This window comes from Corticium candelabrum, chromosome 4 (assembly GCF_963422355.1).
Source record: "Corticium candelabrum chromosome 4, ooCorCand1.1, whole genome shotgun sequence".
Lineage (NCBI taxonomy): Eukaryota > Metazoa > Porifera > Homoscleromorpha > Homosclerophorida > Plakinidae > Corticium > Corticium candelabrum.
The window spans coordinates 7,207,172-7,222,203 of record NC_085088.1 but is presented as its reverse complement, the minus strand read 5'-3'; the positions used below and the strand labels follow the sequence as shown (position 1 = coordinate 7,222,203).

Sequence of the window (15,032 nt, the reverse complement as noted above, 5' to 3'; positions counted from 1 at the left end):
CCCAGTTTGGTGGCATTCAATATCGGATTAACCAATATGAGGCAATTGAACGCTCTCCAGAAGAGCTCGCGCTATTTTCCTTGCGTGCGAGTTAGATCACAGCGTCAACAAGAACTAGACGACCTCCTCGATTCTGCTAGGCCGTATTTATGTACCTCTTGACAGTCTCTTAATTAATGACCGATGAATGTCATGAGCTTAGTAAGGGTACGCGGAGTACCGCGACAATTTAGCAATTTTCACAGTACACACTCTGTTCGATACAATGCTCGCGCGGTTTTGGTTGGAATTTCGAGGCTAAGCGGTACCGCAAAGCCATGTACGTAGATACCACAGTACGTAGTCTCACGAACTAGAGTTCAGACCCTTTCCTGCCCTCATACTCCCAAGTATGAGGGCAGAAAAAGCAGTACTGCCGAGCCTTGTATAGATACGGTTCTGCGGTACCCCAACTCATCGGTCATCTATTCTGTTTCTTGATTAACTAGAGTGGACCACTAGACTAAACCACCAAACATTGCACATATTGTTGTGTTCTGTCTCTGCTTGCAAGTGTCATTCTATATCGTACGGATTCGAATCTGTCCTATCCTCTACACCTATATTTGCATTTTTGCAATCAAGCCTAGTAATCACAGCAATGTGGCCGACTGTTAAAAAATTTAATGCCTGAATCTGATACCGACTGGATGCCTCTTACATCGGATGAAAATGAATGCTGTTCAAGACATCATCATTCATGGGTCTCAAATCTGCATACTTGTTTCAAGTTGCCACTACACAATTACTGCGTGTAGTAACTGCGACACAAACATTAATCAAGTTGCTTAATTTGTTAAATACCACTTGTGACAACAGAAAGCTTGCAAACAGCGACATACTGTCCCTATTTGCAAATCATATTACGGGATTTAAACGTTGCGCAATACCTGTTATCAAGTAGATATGAAAAAGCAACTTGCAAAACTACGATAGTAGGTTGACGCGATGATCGTGACCAACGAGACTGGAATGAGAAACTATGGTCGGTGCAATTCAGTCTCAGCAATTCAATGACCTAGACGCTGATGCCATTAGATAGCAAGGAAACATTGCCCAGTCGCACAACAAACACGTTACTGTCTCTAGCAATAAAATTTACTGCACATCGTTACATCTAAACTAGCCATGCAGAGATAAACATTTTGCAAGGTCTCTAAGACTCTACTGTTACGCGATATGTCAACTTCAGCAAGTCTAACGACGTCGACAACAAAATACCAAGCGAAACACCTTCAAGAATTCGTCTCTCAATCCTGCAGTACGGAATCCAAACACGAATGGACTAACGGCAGCACAGATACAAGGATACGTGATAGATAACGTATTCATGTAAGTAAGATGTTGCGACGGCTGAGAACTCGAAGAGACAGCGGCGAGGTACAAGCCACGTAGGACAACAGACGGTACCCACGACACTAGCAATACTCCAACAATCATGAGAACAGTGATGGCGCCTCGCAGTTTCCGCTTTCTGTGTTCGCCGGTAGTTGTTGCTCGTTCACCGACAATATTTTGAGTCAGAACACTTGAAGACCAAACAGAAGCACGCGTAGCAGTAGACGTCATACTTTCATAAACTTGTAACGTGTTTGAGCCGTTTGTTGACTCGCCAACTTCATCCACGTCGGTAGCTGCAACTTGATGTCCGGATGTTGTTTGCATCGCGTTGACGCGACTCGACATTTTCCATGACCGAGCATGCGCCCATGCCGTCTTCAATATCTTCGCGTAGCAGAAACACACGACACCGACGGGTAAGATAATGCCGTATAATGCTAAGCAAGCACAGAACACTAACTCTGCCGTAGTAGTGCTAGTTATCCTCGTTCCGCAGACAGTCACAGACTTGTTCTGGAACTGAACATCATAGTAACCGCCGAAGTGATAAATAGGAGGCAAAGCGGTAGCAAGTCCATACAGCCAGCTGAAAAGAACGAGCACCTTGGCTCGACCTGAGGTGAACAGATTTTTGAATGGGTAATGAATGTTCACGTATCTTTCTACCGAACTACACGTAAGCATCATGAGAGATGCAAACATGATGGAATAAACAAGAGACGTATTTAGGTTGCACAGCTGCTGCTTGATTATCCTATTTTCTAATCTTACTGCCAAAATGTTAATAGGAATGCCACCAGAGACACCAACGATGAAGACGAGCAAGTTGGCGATAGAGAAATGAAAAATAAAGATGTTGCTTGACACTCTCAATGAGCGTTTCGTACAGAAGAGAAAGATCACCAAGCCATTTCCAACCAAACCGACCAGAAAGAGAAGGACCCACAGAGCAGTGAAAATGTAGAAGTAGAAAGGAATTTTGAACTTGTACTGGCTCGGATCAAACCCACTAAAATTAAAGAAACCACCGTAAGGATTGAAGTCATCTCCAGATGAAGAGATGTTGGAGATTTCGGAGTTCCATGGGTCTTGGTACGACATGACGCCTTCTGATCATCAAACGAAACAATGTCACTCGCATCAAGCGTTTTGTACCACTTACACGTTTGCATTTGTCCGCCACAAATGGGTGACACTGCTACCAACACCTCTACACCTGCAAACTGCAAGAACATGCAGCTTCAATGCAACGTGCGCAAAAGTGGGAACACATTGTGGATCACCTCCAAGCTGGTATACACCTGCCTTTTCTCACACCTGCCTTTTCTCATATTAACTTAACGACACTGATTTAGAACAAAAACTCAATTGCAAATACCAGACAATGTTACATAGATAGTTCATATACACAAACCTACAGTTTACAAAACTTGAGTTACTTAGAGATGTGATGTTCTCATGTTAATAACATACAATAAAGTACATGTATTTACAAGATAATCAATCAGTTGCCAACAAGGGCTTGCGGATTTTGCGGGATGAGGGATGTGAAAAACGCAGTAAAAAACCCAAGAAGAGTTGCCAGAACTCCAGGTCGTTGTTCTACCTCGAAAGCTTCACCTTCTGGTGCCACACCAGCGGGACGACTTCCCTGAATACACAAAGTGGTAGCAATAGAAACGTAAACGCACAGAATACTCAAATAATAGTTGCATAAGTCACAAATAATTATTGATTATAAATATACAATGTAGGGTGTGAAAATGTAAGCTATGCCATACAAAATCACGGGTACCAAACGATTTCAACATACTACAATCCATCCGTGTAAAACAAATGTATGGTCAAAGTACACTACCAGAAATTATTGCCACATCAGAAAACCCACAGAAACTCAATAATTACATTTGCACCACTTAATAATCATACTTTAGGTTAATTCTCCCGGTCAACATTATGTTGTCCAGTGTATTCAATAAAGCGAACATTCCTATACTGTGAACAGAAGTACATCAGTTATCAAAAAAGCTCATTTCATGACCATATTGCCAAACAAATGAGGCACATTTGCAAATTCACATCCAATAACCAAATACTAAAAATTCACTAAAACATTTCCTCAGCTCACAGCTTACTATTTTAAGGTAAATGTAAAGTTGTACCCTGTAGTTTGTATGTAAACAAAAGACTATTGAAAACACACAATGTAAACAGGCCAATACAGATTTAACAAAAGTTGTTGTTGAATCAACACAGCAGATAATGGAATGAGAAATTTTGGTGACAATGCTATTTGAAAACGTCAATATTATTTTAGTTTCATTGCTCATGCGCACAGCTAAATGACAAAATAGCTTTGTACAGATACTTTTAGTGCAAAGACTTTGAACGAACTTAGTCTCCGTGTGTGCTTCATTCTCGCTGTCGCAAGCAGAATTGGAGTGACCCAACGACGGCGTAAGTCGCGTTATGTCTTCGTTTCTTGTTTGGTGGTTGAGGTGCAGTAGAAATAAGCAACACTATTCTTCTCAGGTTTGATCCATAATTTGAAGTTCCTTCAAATTTCAAGACACAAGGTACATCTAACTCTCCTTAAGGAAGGTCTCCGAAGAAGCGCCTGTTTCCAGAGACTATGGATCAAATAGTACCCTTTCGTTTCAAGAATAAAGCACAAGCTGTGGATATTACTGTTGGGACATGTCCCACAACTGTGCTTCCATGCATCACTGCTACAGCGTATTGATCCTTGTCATTGGTCGTCTCGCTCTTAATTAATTAGCTCTTCACTAACAGTTGGGCTCCAAATGTCATGATAAACGTGGTGGCCTCGAATGCAGCTTGGAACTTCGTAAGTCTCCAATGACTCCACGCTCTCGGTTGTACAGTATCCGTTTTCACTAGCCTCGCAATGCCAGACACACATCACATGTAGCAGATGAAGTGACGTCATACGTTCGCCAACATCGTAAATCGCCAAAATTTCTAGTTCTACGGTATGACAGGGTTCTCGCTAGAGATTTTGGGAGTTTGGTGGGATGGGCGGTTCCACGACGCATGCAGTCTGCTCCTTTTACAGTTGCACTGTCCAAGTCAGACATGAGAACTTATGTGAAGTAGATTTTGCATTGTAGCTATTGCGTCTAACTTACGTTCAAGTGCTATTGCAAGGAAGTCAACTTCGATCTCCACTAAGCCCTTCCTAGCAATGTTCATAGATTGCACATGTGGAAGTTTTATGGACAAAACTACAGAAAGTCTGTCTAGTCAGACGTTGATTGACGTGACCCACTGTTGCTGCTTCGCAAGAAGCCATGACTAGTCTAAAGTAGATTCTCTAGGTGCTACTTCTTGGACAAAAGTTGTGCTTTCCGGATCACTGGAAGGGCATCTGGGACTAGAATCAGAGGCAGCACATCCGGCACTGCAGTCAACATTTGTATGTTTGGAGCGAGGTTATCATACCGCATCATTTGTAAGAGCCTGGATTTGTGGCTGTGTCACCTTTACTAAGTAATATAGTATTGTGTTTCAGTAGCATGGATTTCTCACACATTCCTTAGCTGTAATCTTTGGACTTCTATCTACTGTTCTGAGCGGAGTGCACTTCCACTGCTGCGCCACGCTGCTATGCTGTAGCAAGAACCCTGATAATATATTTACAACCAGGTTGAATGTGATGCACAGTGAATACTAGACACTAACTAATGTACAAACCACCCTTGTGCCTTGTTATTCTAGCAGGCTTTGTATTAAATGAAAACAGAAACACATCCTGGGTAAATCCTTAAAAAATCAGCCATTTCCAGCAACAGTTCATGCCAAACAGCATTATCTGAATGCTATTGTGGAAATACATAAAATGACTATGGCATTAATTGAGACAGTTCGTACTAGTTCAGCTTTCATCTTTAATGCCCACAAAACTACAGGTTGATCTGTACTATATAAAAAGGAGTCAATGTGCTGATTGTTATCTAATGTTTGTTTCTGCTGATGCGCTAAACAGACAAGAAAAAATCGCAAACTATCACGCATGTGCCACCATATTGAAAAATGGTGATCAAAATGTCCTACTGATGTGCATGTACTCGTAAGGCAGTTTTCTTGATTTAAAGGATAACTGCAATTCAAAAATCAAAAAGTATTTTAGTGCTGCCTTTTCATTAGTTCTTAACACAGTGCACCCCAAAATAGAATTTTATTTTAAAGTTATATTCGTGAAGATATTGAGGCGCGCACACTGTGATGTATTAGTGGCAACGGAAGTGGCTATAGTGCATGCAAAGGCAACAAAAATGTCTTACAAGAAGTAAACCTTTGGTTGCCTGTTGGCTGCAGTAACGTCCTCAGAAAGAAAGCATAGCTTCGAGTCGCTTCTCCATTAGTAGTGCCAAGATGTGAAAGAAATGGGCAGTGTGAGTGAAACAAGCGAGAAATCGGCGGGATGGGCCAACTGCAAGTTCAGACCCAAGTACTGAGTATATTCAGTAACTCTATCGTTAGAATTCTAAATGACTTACCTTTCATTTATCACGCTTTCTTTCGACCTTCTCCTCTTCTGTATTTGTTGACTTTCTCATACACTGTCATGTTGTAATCCTATTACACAAATCGCCCGAGCAGCTTGATGAATCAGACTTCAGTCTCTGTTTACATTGGGGAAAAGCCCAAAAGCTCATAGTAACGTTTTCCTCCGATTCGAAACATTCCGGTTGAGAGTACGCACTACATGAGTCTGAACGTGCGGTTGGACCATCCAACCAATTTCTCACTTGCTTCCTCACGGTGCCCATCTGTTTCACATCTTGGCCTTATTGGAGAAGCAAATCAAAGCCACTCTCTCTGATGACATTACTGCAGCCAGCAGGCCACCAGAAGTTTACTTCTTGTAAGACATTTCTATTGCCTTGCATACGCTAGAGCTACTTCCATTCCTCCAAATACATCATGGCCTGTGCGCCGAAACAACCGAAGCAACTTTGTGCCTCAATATCTCCACGAATGTAACTTTAAAACTAAAATAAAAATTTTATTTTTTGGGCATAAGGACGTTAAGAACTAACAACAATGCCATAAAATACTGATATATATATATATATATATATATACTAGGATCCATGGCCCGTCCTTCGTACGGGCAAGATACTGTAGTGTAAAGATAGGTCTGTGGACACGTCACGTGCAATCTTTGTTGCTAGGTCCCGGATATGCTGAATGAATTCGAATCTTGCTCTTTGCACTTGTTTCGATCGAATTCTACACACTCCCCGTGTAGCGCTTGCTGCAGAAAACGTGTAGGTTGGATTCGATGCAAATGCAATCAGAATTTAGAGAGAAACGCAAGCGCTAGAAGAGTGAGTTTCGTCGGCAAGAGATATTCGATTGCTCGAAGCTTTGCGAAGGACGACGATGCATACAGTCTACATGGGACTGGTGAGGGCATGTGTTCGAATGAACCGGAATGTGTAGCGTTTGCGTCGTCAAGAAATTTTACGCGGGGGGGTCAATCCTCGAGAGGGGACCCGGTGTTTAATTTTTTTAATTATTTTACGCAAACCTTCCCCTGTGCGTGCCGAGTGTGCATGCCGATTTCGGTCGTGAACGGACAGAAGACGTGGCCGCCAAAAGCGAACACACACAGAGACAGACAGACAGACAGACAGACAATTTGAGCTTTATATAGTAGACTAGTATACCTGGTCCGTCCTTCGTACGGGCAAGATACTGTAGTGTAAAGATAGGTCTGTGGACACGTCACGTGCAATCTTTGTTGCAAGTCCCGGATGTGCTGAATGAATTCGAATCTTGTTCTTCGCCCTTGTTTCGATAGAAATCGACACACTCCCCATGTAGCGCTTGCTGCAGCAAACGTGTAGGTTGGATTCGGTGCAAATGCAATCGGAATTTGGAGAGAAACGAAAGCGCTAGAAGAGTGAGTTTCGTCGGCAAGAGATATTCGATTGCTCGAAGCTTTGCGAAGGACGACGATGCATACAGTCTACATGGGACTGGTGAGGGCATGTGTTCGAATGAACGGCAATGTGTAGCGTTTGCGTCGTCGGGAAATTTTACGCGTGGGTCGATTCCTCGAAAGGGGACCCGGTGTATTATTTCTTTTATTTTTTACGCAAACCTTCCTCTGTGCGTGCCGATTTCGGTTGCGAACGGACAAAAGACGTGGCCGCCAAACGCGAACATACATACACACACACACACACACACACACACACACACACACACACACACACACACAGACAGACAGACAATTTGAGCTTATATATATTATATATATATATATATATATATATATATATATATATATATATATATATATATATATATATATATAGCACCCTAGCTTCGTCTGCGCCAATCAGTGTCCAGTATTCGCTTACAATAAATGACATATCCCACTTCCACTACATATTGATCGTCAATAAATCAGGCCGTATAACTGCCTGGGGCTACTAGTATATCAAGGTGTGAATTGTTTGTGAACATAACAATTAGGCTACTGAAACATACCTGTCAGCCAGAACAAACAATACGTGGGTCTACTGATCCGTACGGAAATCATAATGAGTTCTTTCATGCATGTATCAAGTGCAGACCTGAGCAAACTAAACTGAGAGTCGTCCTTCTAGAAAAAATTAACCATGGTTAGGCGTCCAGCAACAGAATGATACTCGTGCGCACAGAACGCTGTAAACCAGTTACATGGTATAAGGTGAATACGGCTTTCCATCTTGCCTCCGAACTTCATGCACAAACCTTGCAAGCCAGTAGTTCATTTCTCTGTTGTACATAACATGCAGATCATGCACGTACTGCTGCCCGAGCGCTCCCTCTTCAGTTGGCTGCTTGTTTCTCCATTTCTTCCATGCGTTGAACACTCTAACTGCACACATGCAGTAGCTTTTGTTGTGTTAGGGGGGACACGTAAATCAAGAAACTTCTGAAAACTACTGGATGAAATTGGACACGAGATTCAGAAGACTGCTGATCAGAAACAACATCAACGCCTAGCAGTTTAAAGCTTCCAAAAAATCAATAACTGGCAATTCCGCTGTTTCAATGCCCAAGTTGATTTCAGAACATTTTGCTACACAACTGATCTGAACTTCCGCGTCTAAAGAATATCAACGCTTCAGCTGGGTGCTACAAGCCGGTTATAGACCTTCTGGCAAGTGTATAAACAAATACACCCCCTGCGCCCAGCTCGTTAGCACTGGAGCTTCACCCTCGTGCCAACTCGTGGGCAGAGCAAGGTGTATTTCGTTTATACACTCGCAAGCGGTCTATAACCTACACACACACACACACACACACACACACACACACACACACACACACACACACACATTGCAGTTACCCTTTAAGATGGCAGACTGTATCATGTCGGGCAGACAACAAGCTACCACTTGGTTATTTGGAACAAATGTCTACTAAAAACAGTGGTTGCCCTGCTGCATGAGAACACATCACTTTCACCACATCAGATCAAATTTGCAAGTCAACCTTATAAAACAAATAAACTAGTCTATATGACAGTGGATGTCTTTCCAGCACTCTCTCTGCCAAATATGAAACGGGACTGATCATAATAAGTCTGCATGCTATCACACTCTGCTGCTGAATTAGTGTTCTACATACTAGAATCACTTTTTCCATCCTCAGAAATATCTCTTTCACCACAACAATCAATGCAATGCACACAAAGAGAGTGCTGGGAATTTGCAGTACTTGCACATAGTAAATGGTGGCACACGCGTGATAGGTACAATTTTTCTCTTATTTTAGTGCTTTGGGGAAACAAACTATGGAAGAGACAGTAATGCATAGTAAGTATTTACATTACAGATCAACTTGTATTCTCGTGGGAGTTCCCCTTTAAACAGACTGAGCCTGCATGATTATCGCCAACATGTGAAGGTTTTTCTAAGCTCATTGTTGAGTAATATTATGCACCTGCACATAAATCTACAGTTGAACCCCACAGCAATACATGAAACTGAAGCAGCACTGTTTTCCCATGCACAACATGTTTCACATGCATGCAGTCAGTCATATTAGTGTCTCTGAAGAATACACCCACAGATACTCAACATGCAAGTGAAAGAGTGTCATCGACATCAATTCTACTTAGAAAAGAGAAGACGACACTGTTAATAGTTATGTTCTGAAAAATACTATCAAAATTTACGAAATTTACGAACAGCCCCTTATTAATAGAGAGTTACACTTGACATTCAAAACAAATACCCATTCCAAATATGCAGGTAACATATGCAGGTGTGTAGGTGGCATAAAAGCCATACACATGTGATAATTTGAAAGCTGCCCAGAGCACAAATATAGAAGTCAAGTGTAGCACTGTCAAGGTGACAAATGCACCGCTAATTTGAAAATATGAAAGTGTCTGTAAAAACAAGACACAGTCATATTCAGAGCTGTAGGACAAGTACTACTGTCTCGAGGCAAATAAATCTAATACATTATTTACTCGAAGATACTGACAACAATAGCCAAGCAAAAACTGATCCAGGAGAATCAACCTAAGATTGTTTCTGTGTTGAATAATGCAAGAATACAACACTCCAAGTACCAATAAAATGTCTACACACGACGTTTCATCTGACAGTGCTCATGTGGCACAAGTATTAATTTCTTATAAATGTATTAAAAAGTGAAACTGCACACAAACAGCGGACACTTGAGAAGAATTCTGGATGACTCTTAGACAGCATCGCCCAACCACGTTTCACTGTAAATAGTTAAATCTTCTTGACAGATAGATGTCTTGGAATCAGAAATTGAGTTTTTGGTCTGGTTGGAGTGCATCTAATCTACATGATAGCACATTCACTGACAACAGTGATGACCATGATAAAACTTTAAAACATAGTGTCATCTGTGTTGTTCATGGGACAACAAGCCTGCCACTAACTGACACTCTGCCACAAGTTTGACACTTTTCACATATAGCATAAACGTTAGTATATTAAAAAAGAAAAAATTATCATTTACACACACACACACACACACACACACACACACACACACACACACACACACACACACACACACTCACACACACACACACACACACACACACACACACACACACACACACACACACACACCACTATTATACAACATAACTTTGAATCCAAATGTTTACCTGATCTGCCTGCGGATTTCCATTGTCTCGATTGTTTTGTGCAGCTTGTACTACACAAGATAGCACGTAATACACTAAATTGCTACAAATGAGTACAAAAATTGTATGTACCTCTTGCACGTCGTTGAATTGTCAACCAACCAGATTGATATCTAACACAACAAGTAAAGATACTTGCAACAAAATCATATAATCAACAAATACATGCAATAATACATACAAGAATATCAAAACAATGATGATTATTGCAAGGCTGAAATGGAATGATGATGAATAGAAGTAGAAGATCATCACAAGCAACCCAGCTCGAAACATCATGTAGATCTTGTCTAGCCAATCCCTAGCCACCGCTTCATCATCATCATCGTCCTGATCCATTAATCCACCAGCTGCATTTGCATTAATAACCTGCCTGTTATTTGCTGGTCTTTCTTCATTAACACGTTCTCTTGCTGCTGGAGCTGGAGCTGAGGCTGGAGCAGAAGCAGGAGATGGAGATGATTCTCTACTTGTACTTGGATTAAAAGGAGATGTCTGTACTGGAGGTGCATGGCCACTTGCTGCTGCAGCAGCTGCCATTTGCTGCATGTAAGCTGAATGCATCCAGACATTAGACAAATAGCTGAAACAAACAAAACAACAAACATACTCATTAGAAACATCCATTTTCATACCAATACTTCAAATAACTTGTTAGAGCAAACCAACCAAGTAACAACATCTTCATTATAAACATTCATCCCTTTTCATTCCACTACTTCAGTAAAACCAGCAGGAGTGCTGATGTCTCAACGAGAAACTTGGCATGACTTATTGGGTTCAAATTTCAGTGGGGCAAACACACAGGGCAGACTAACGGATACTTCTACTGCACATGCACACCAAGAAATCATCCATAACTCAAGAACTAAGTAAATCAAATCCAAGAAACATCACTTCTTACCCATAGAAGTCCTTTCTGTTGTTTAAATTTACTGTGCAAGTAGATAAAGCGGTAACAGAATAACAGACAAACACACAGACAGACAGACAGACAGACAAACACACACCATCCAGTCATGTTCTTCTGCTTTCACTTGATTAAGTGGTGCAGGCCATATTGATTAGGTTACTACCTAGGACTTTATTGTCCCAACGTATCTCCTGACTCTTGGATTTTGATTGCAGAACTTCGCATGATTTCTGTACCCTTGCTGTTTAAAGTGTTGGTGGCAGTGACAACATGGGAGATCTCTTGGGTTGCTGCTTCATGTTTTCTGTCTTTGGTAATTGACAAGACCTGCTTGTGTTGTAAAATACAACCAGGTTGAGTTACACTGTAGGCTGGTCTCATCTGATACTTGCTTCCCCTCCTTTCATTCCTTCCTCTTATTGTTTTTCATCTCTTCCATTTCCTCAGCTTCCTCAGTCAACTCTGTACGAATCTCCACTTAGCATGACCTTGGGCAATGTCCATCAATTCTTTGTTGAGCTTACACTTCTTCAAATCTTTCATCACAATATCAATCCATCTCAGCTTCTGGCCGTCTACAGTATGTTTACCCCCTTCAAACTTGCAAACCAGCAGTTGCCTTAGAATACAGTGAGGTTTCATCGTCGCTAAGTGGCCTAGCCACCTTAGCCTTTTCTTCCTGATAGTACACACAATGTGACACGCAAAAATGAGACGCTAAACGCATTTTGGTCCCACTGCAGCTTTTATAGGAGGTATGTATAGGTTATCCCCACGTTCCAGAGCAATAGCATATTTATTCCCCCCACTGTTTATTGCACCAGGTGTGATAAATAGTGAGAGGACAAGAAATATGATATTGCTCTGGAACAAGGGTGATAACCAACTTAGTTACAGGCATGTGGCCCTACCCAATGAGTGTTTGAGTAGCTGAGCATAATTAAGCGTTCCTGGTTTACCATTTAGTGTAAGGTTTCAGTATCAGAAACAGTCCCATGGCAAGTATGCTATAATTACATAATTGTGAGAGGGGGGCAATAACTACAGTATGTGTGCAATACCTAATCAATGCAGGCACTTGGCCCAACACTGATATTATTGCACCGTCTACGAGAGCGCTCATTGGGTAAGGGCCACGTGCCGGTAACTAATGATTTAAATCTTACCAATCCACATAAGAACTATTGAATGTTTTGTCTTCTCTATACCTGAATGGAACCGATGTGGGAGTGTACGGTGCGCCACGTTGTCTCACTCCAACCTGCTCACTAACAGGTGATTGAATGAAAGAAGTTCCCGATGGCGGACATGGAGGTGTCGTTGATGTTGCCTTCTGCTCATTGTTTTGACTTGCCGGAGATGACACGGAACGTTGAAAGTACGGAGAAAGAACGAGATGAAGAGCCACACGACAAGAACCGTCACTCTAACACAAAACAGTCACTGAAACTCACGAGTCTCGAAAAAGTAACACACAGTTTTTGCCAAACCTGATCTAAAATATCAGACAGCTTCAGATGATCAGCAAGAAGTCTCCCTGCATAAACTAAACGCTGCTGGCTCGCTGGCTACAAACAAACGACACCGTCCGTCACGTATCCACGTAGTCACGTGATCGTTTTGTTTGCTCGAACTCACCGGAGTAATGGGATGGAGCTTTGCCAACTGAAGTTTTAGATCTCTCACATTACAGTTGCAGTCACAGTCAACATTGAGATCAGAACATTGATGATTTGCCGTCTTGACGACGAGCCGTAGACAAGCTTTCGCACTTGAAGCTGTTGCAGTCGACATCAGTAGCGTAAAAAACGAAGATCTTTACGCTCACGTCTGGAACCAAAGGCGGAAAAGACAGATTTGCTACGTGGCGTCACCACACTGGCACAGTGGGAGATCCCGTATCAACCTCTGATGACGACACAGCGGAAATGACAGATATTCTCATTGTGCAAACGGGGGGAACAATTGACAAGGACTACCCTCAAACGAAAGGAGGATACGCTTTCGAAATTGATGAACCGGCAGCGAAGAGAATTCTTGCTCAAGGCAGAGTGACGTTTGACTACATTACAACGACAGCATGCAGGAAGGATAGTCAAGAGATTACTCATCAAGACAGAGAGACTATACGAGAAGTGTGTGTTGCAGCAGAGCAAAACAGAATTCTTATAACGCATGGAACTGATACTATGATACAAACTGGTCTGTTTCTTAGTGCAGCTGCTGACCTAGAGCAACAGAAGAAAGTGATTGTTCTCACTGGTGCTTCTAAACCTGAAAGATTTAGAGATTCTGATGCACATTTCAACGTGGGATTGGCGATGGGAGCATTACAATGTCTAGTGGCTCCTGGTGTCTACATTGCCATGAATGGCAAAGTGCGGAGTGCTGATTGTGCCTCCAGAGATAATACAGGGGCTTTTCAGTGAACTATATTTATATTTGTTAATTAATATGAAAATGTGATTTCGCTCTCGCTTCAACAGTTATGAGCCCTTTGAAGATCTATGCACTACTAACTTGTGAAGTGATCGAAGAACTAAGCACTAAAGTGCTATATCATCAACTACTCATGTGAGAAACTACAAGCACAATTACCTGTCTATAGAACTGACAATAAAAGTGTATAGTGTGCTGCTAATTGCCGATCGTAGCGAGGCTTCTAATCCCAGTCCACAACAGAAAGGGGCGTGGTCCTATATGGCAATCCATCCAGCTCTCTGTATATGTATATATATATATATATATATATATATATATATATATATATATATATATGTATGTATGTATGTATGTATGTATGTATGTATGTATGTATGTATGTATGTATTGTTTCCATGTCCGACTACAGATCAGTATAGGAACGATTCGTGCAAGTGACCAAACGGCGAAGAAAAAGCCTCATAAAGTTTTGTCTCCCCATCCTTTTGTATTGTAGCTAGGGATTGCGTATACTTGACAACCAAGAAACACCTTTATTAGCTGAATGCCACCTACAGTCAACTATTCACATGTCCCCTACTACTATCAATACTTTACTACACTGTGCTGCATCTAACACTGTTGATAGTCAATGTTTGCTGATATCAATTTCTATGTCAGTAAATACCATACTCTAATTTTGTAAATGTTCCGCATACATTTAATTTTGGCAATTTCGGCGAAGGGTCTGCCATGCCCAAATTGAATGTCCACCCAAATGTAATGCCCATTCAAATGTTGGATCAGTTTCCTCTGAAACATTCAAAACAAGACATTAATTACTAGTACTATTAGTGTATGTACTGTAACCACATTCATATACTTCCCGAAATGAGTAATGCCGACATACTGTATAGGATATCTGTGCTTCACAATGTAGCTTGATGTACTACAAACATTTTGAGCTGAGCTGGCTCCAGAGCGCAACATAAATATCATGGGACTTTGACACCTAAAACCAAGAATTTGAACTTCCACACCGCATGTGGCGCTAATCAAAAATGGGGAGGGGCTGGCTACGCGAGACTACTTACGTAG

The 15,032-nt window shown here is 41.6% G+C and overlaps 3 protein-coding genes across 3 annotated transcripts; 1 reads left to right on the top strand and 2 right to left on the bottom strand.

The window, feature by feature from the left end:
• Positions 1-1,099: 1,099 nt before the first annotated feature.
• Positions 1,100-2,688, bottom strand: LOC134179156 (rhodopsin-like). Its single transcript, XM_062646049.1, has one exon. The coding sequence runs from the start codon at positions 2,479-2,481 to the stop codon at positions 1,237-1,239; it is 1,245 nt and encodes a 414-aa protein (XP_062502033.1). The 5' UTR covers positions 2,482-2,688; the 3' UTR covers positions 1,100-1,236.
• Positions 2,689-2,730: 42 nt separating this feature from the next.
• On the bottom strand, positions 2,731-13,418 carry LOC134179157 (homocysteine-responsive endoplasmic reticulum-resident ubiquitin-like domain member 2 protein). The gene is made up of 7 exons (XM_062646050.1): positions 13,152-13,418; positions 13,004-13,081; positions 12,722-12,939; positions 10,782-11,183; positions 10,673-10,713; positions 10,562-10,611; positions 2,731-3,031 (listed from the first exon to the last, which is right to left on the bottom strand). Exons 1-7 carry the CDS (start codon positions 13,305-13,307, stop codon positions 2,885-2,887), a joined length of 1,092 nt encoding a protein of 363 aa, XP_062502034.1. The 5' UTR covers positions 13,308-13,418; the 3' UTR covers positions 2,731-2,884.
• Positions 13,419-13,427: 9 nt separating this feature from the next.
• LOC134179158 (uncharacterized) lies at positions 13,428-14,190 on the top strand. The gene has a single exon (XM_062646051.1). It carries the CDS (start codon positions 13,442-13,444, stop codon positions 13,940-13,942), a length of 501 nt encoding a protein of 166 aa, XP_062502035.1. The 5' UTR covers positions 13,428-13,441; the 3' UTR covers positions 13,943-14,190.
• Positions 14,191-15,032: the final 842 nt, after the last annotated feature.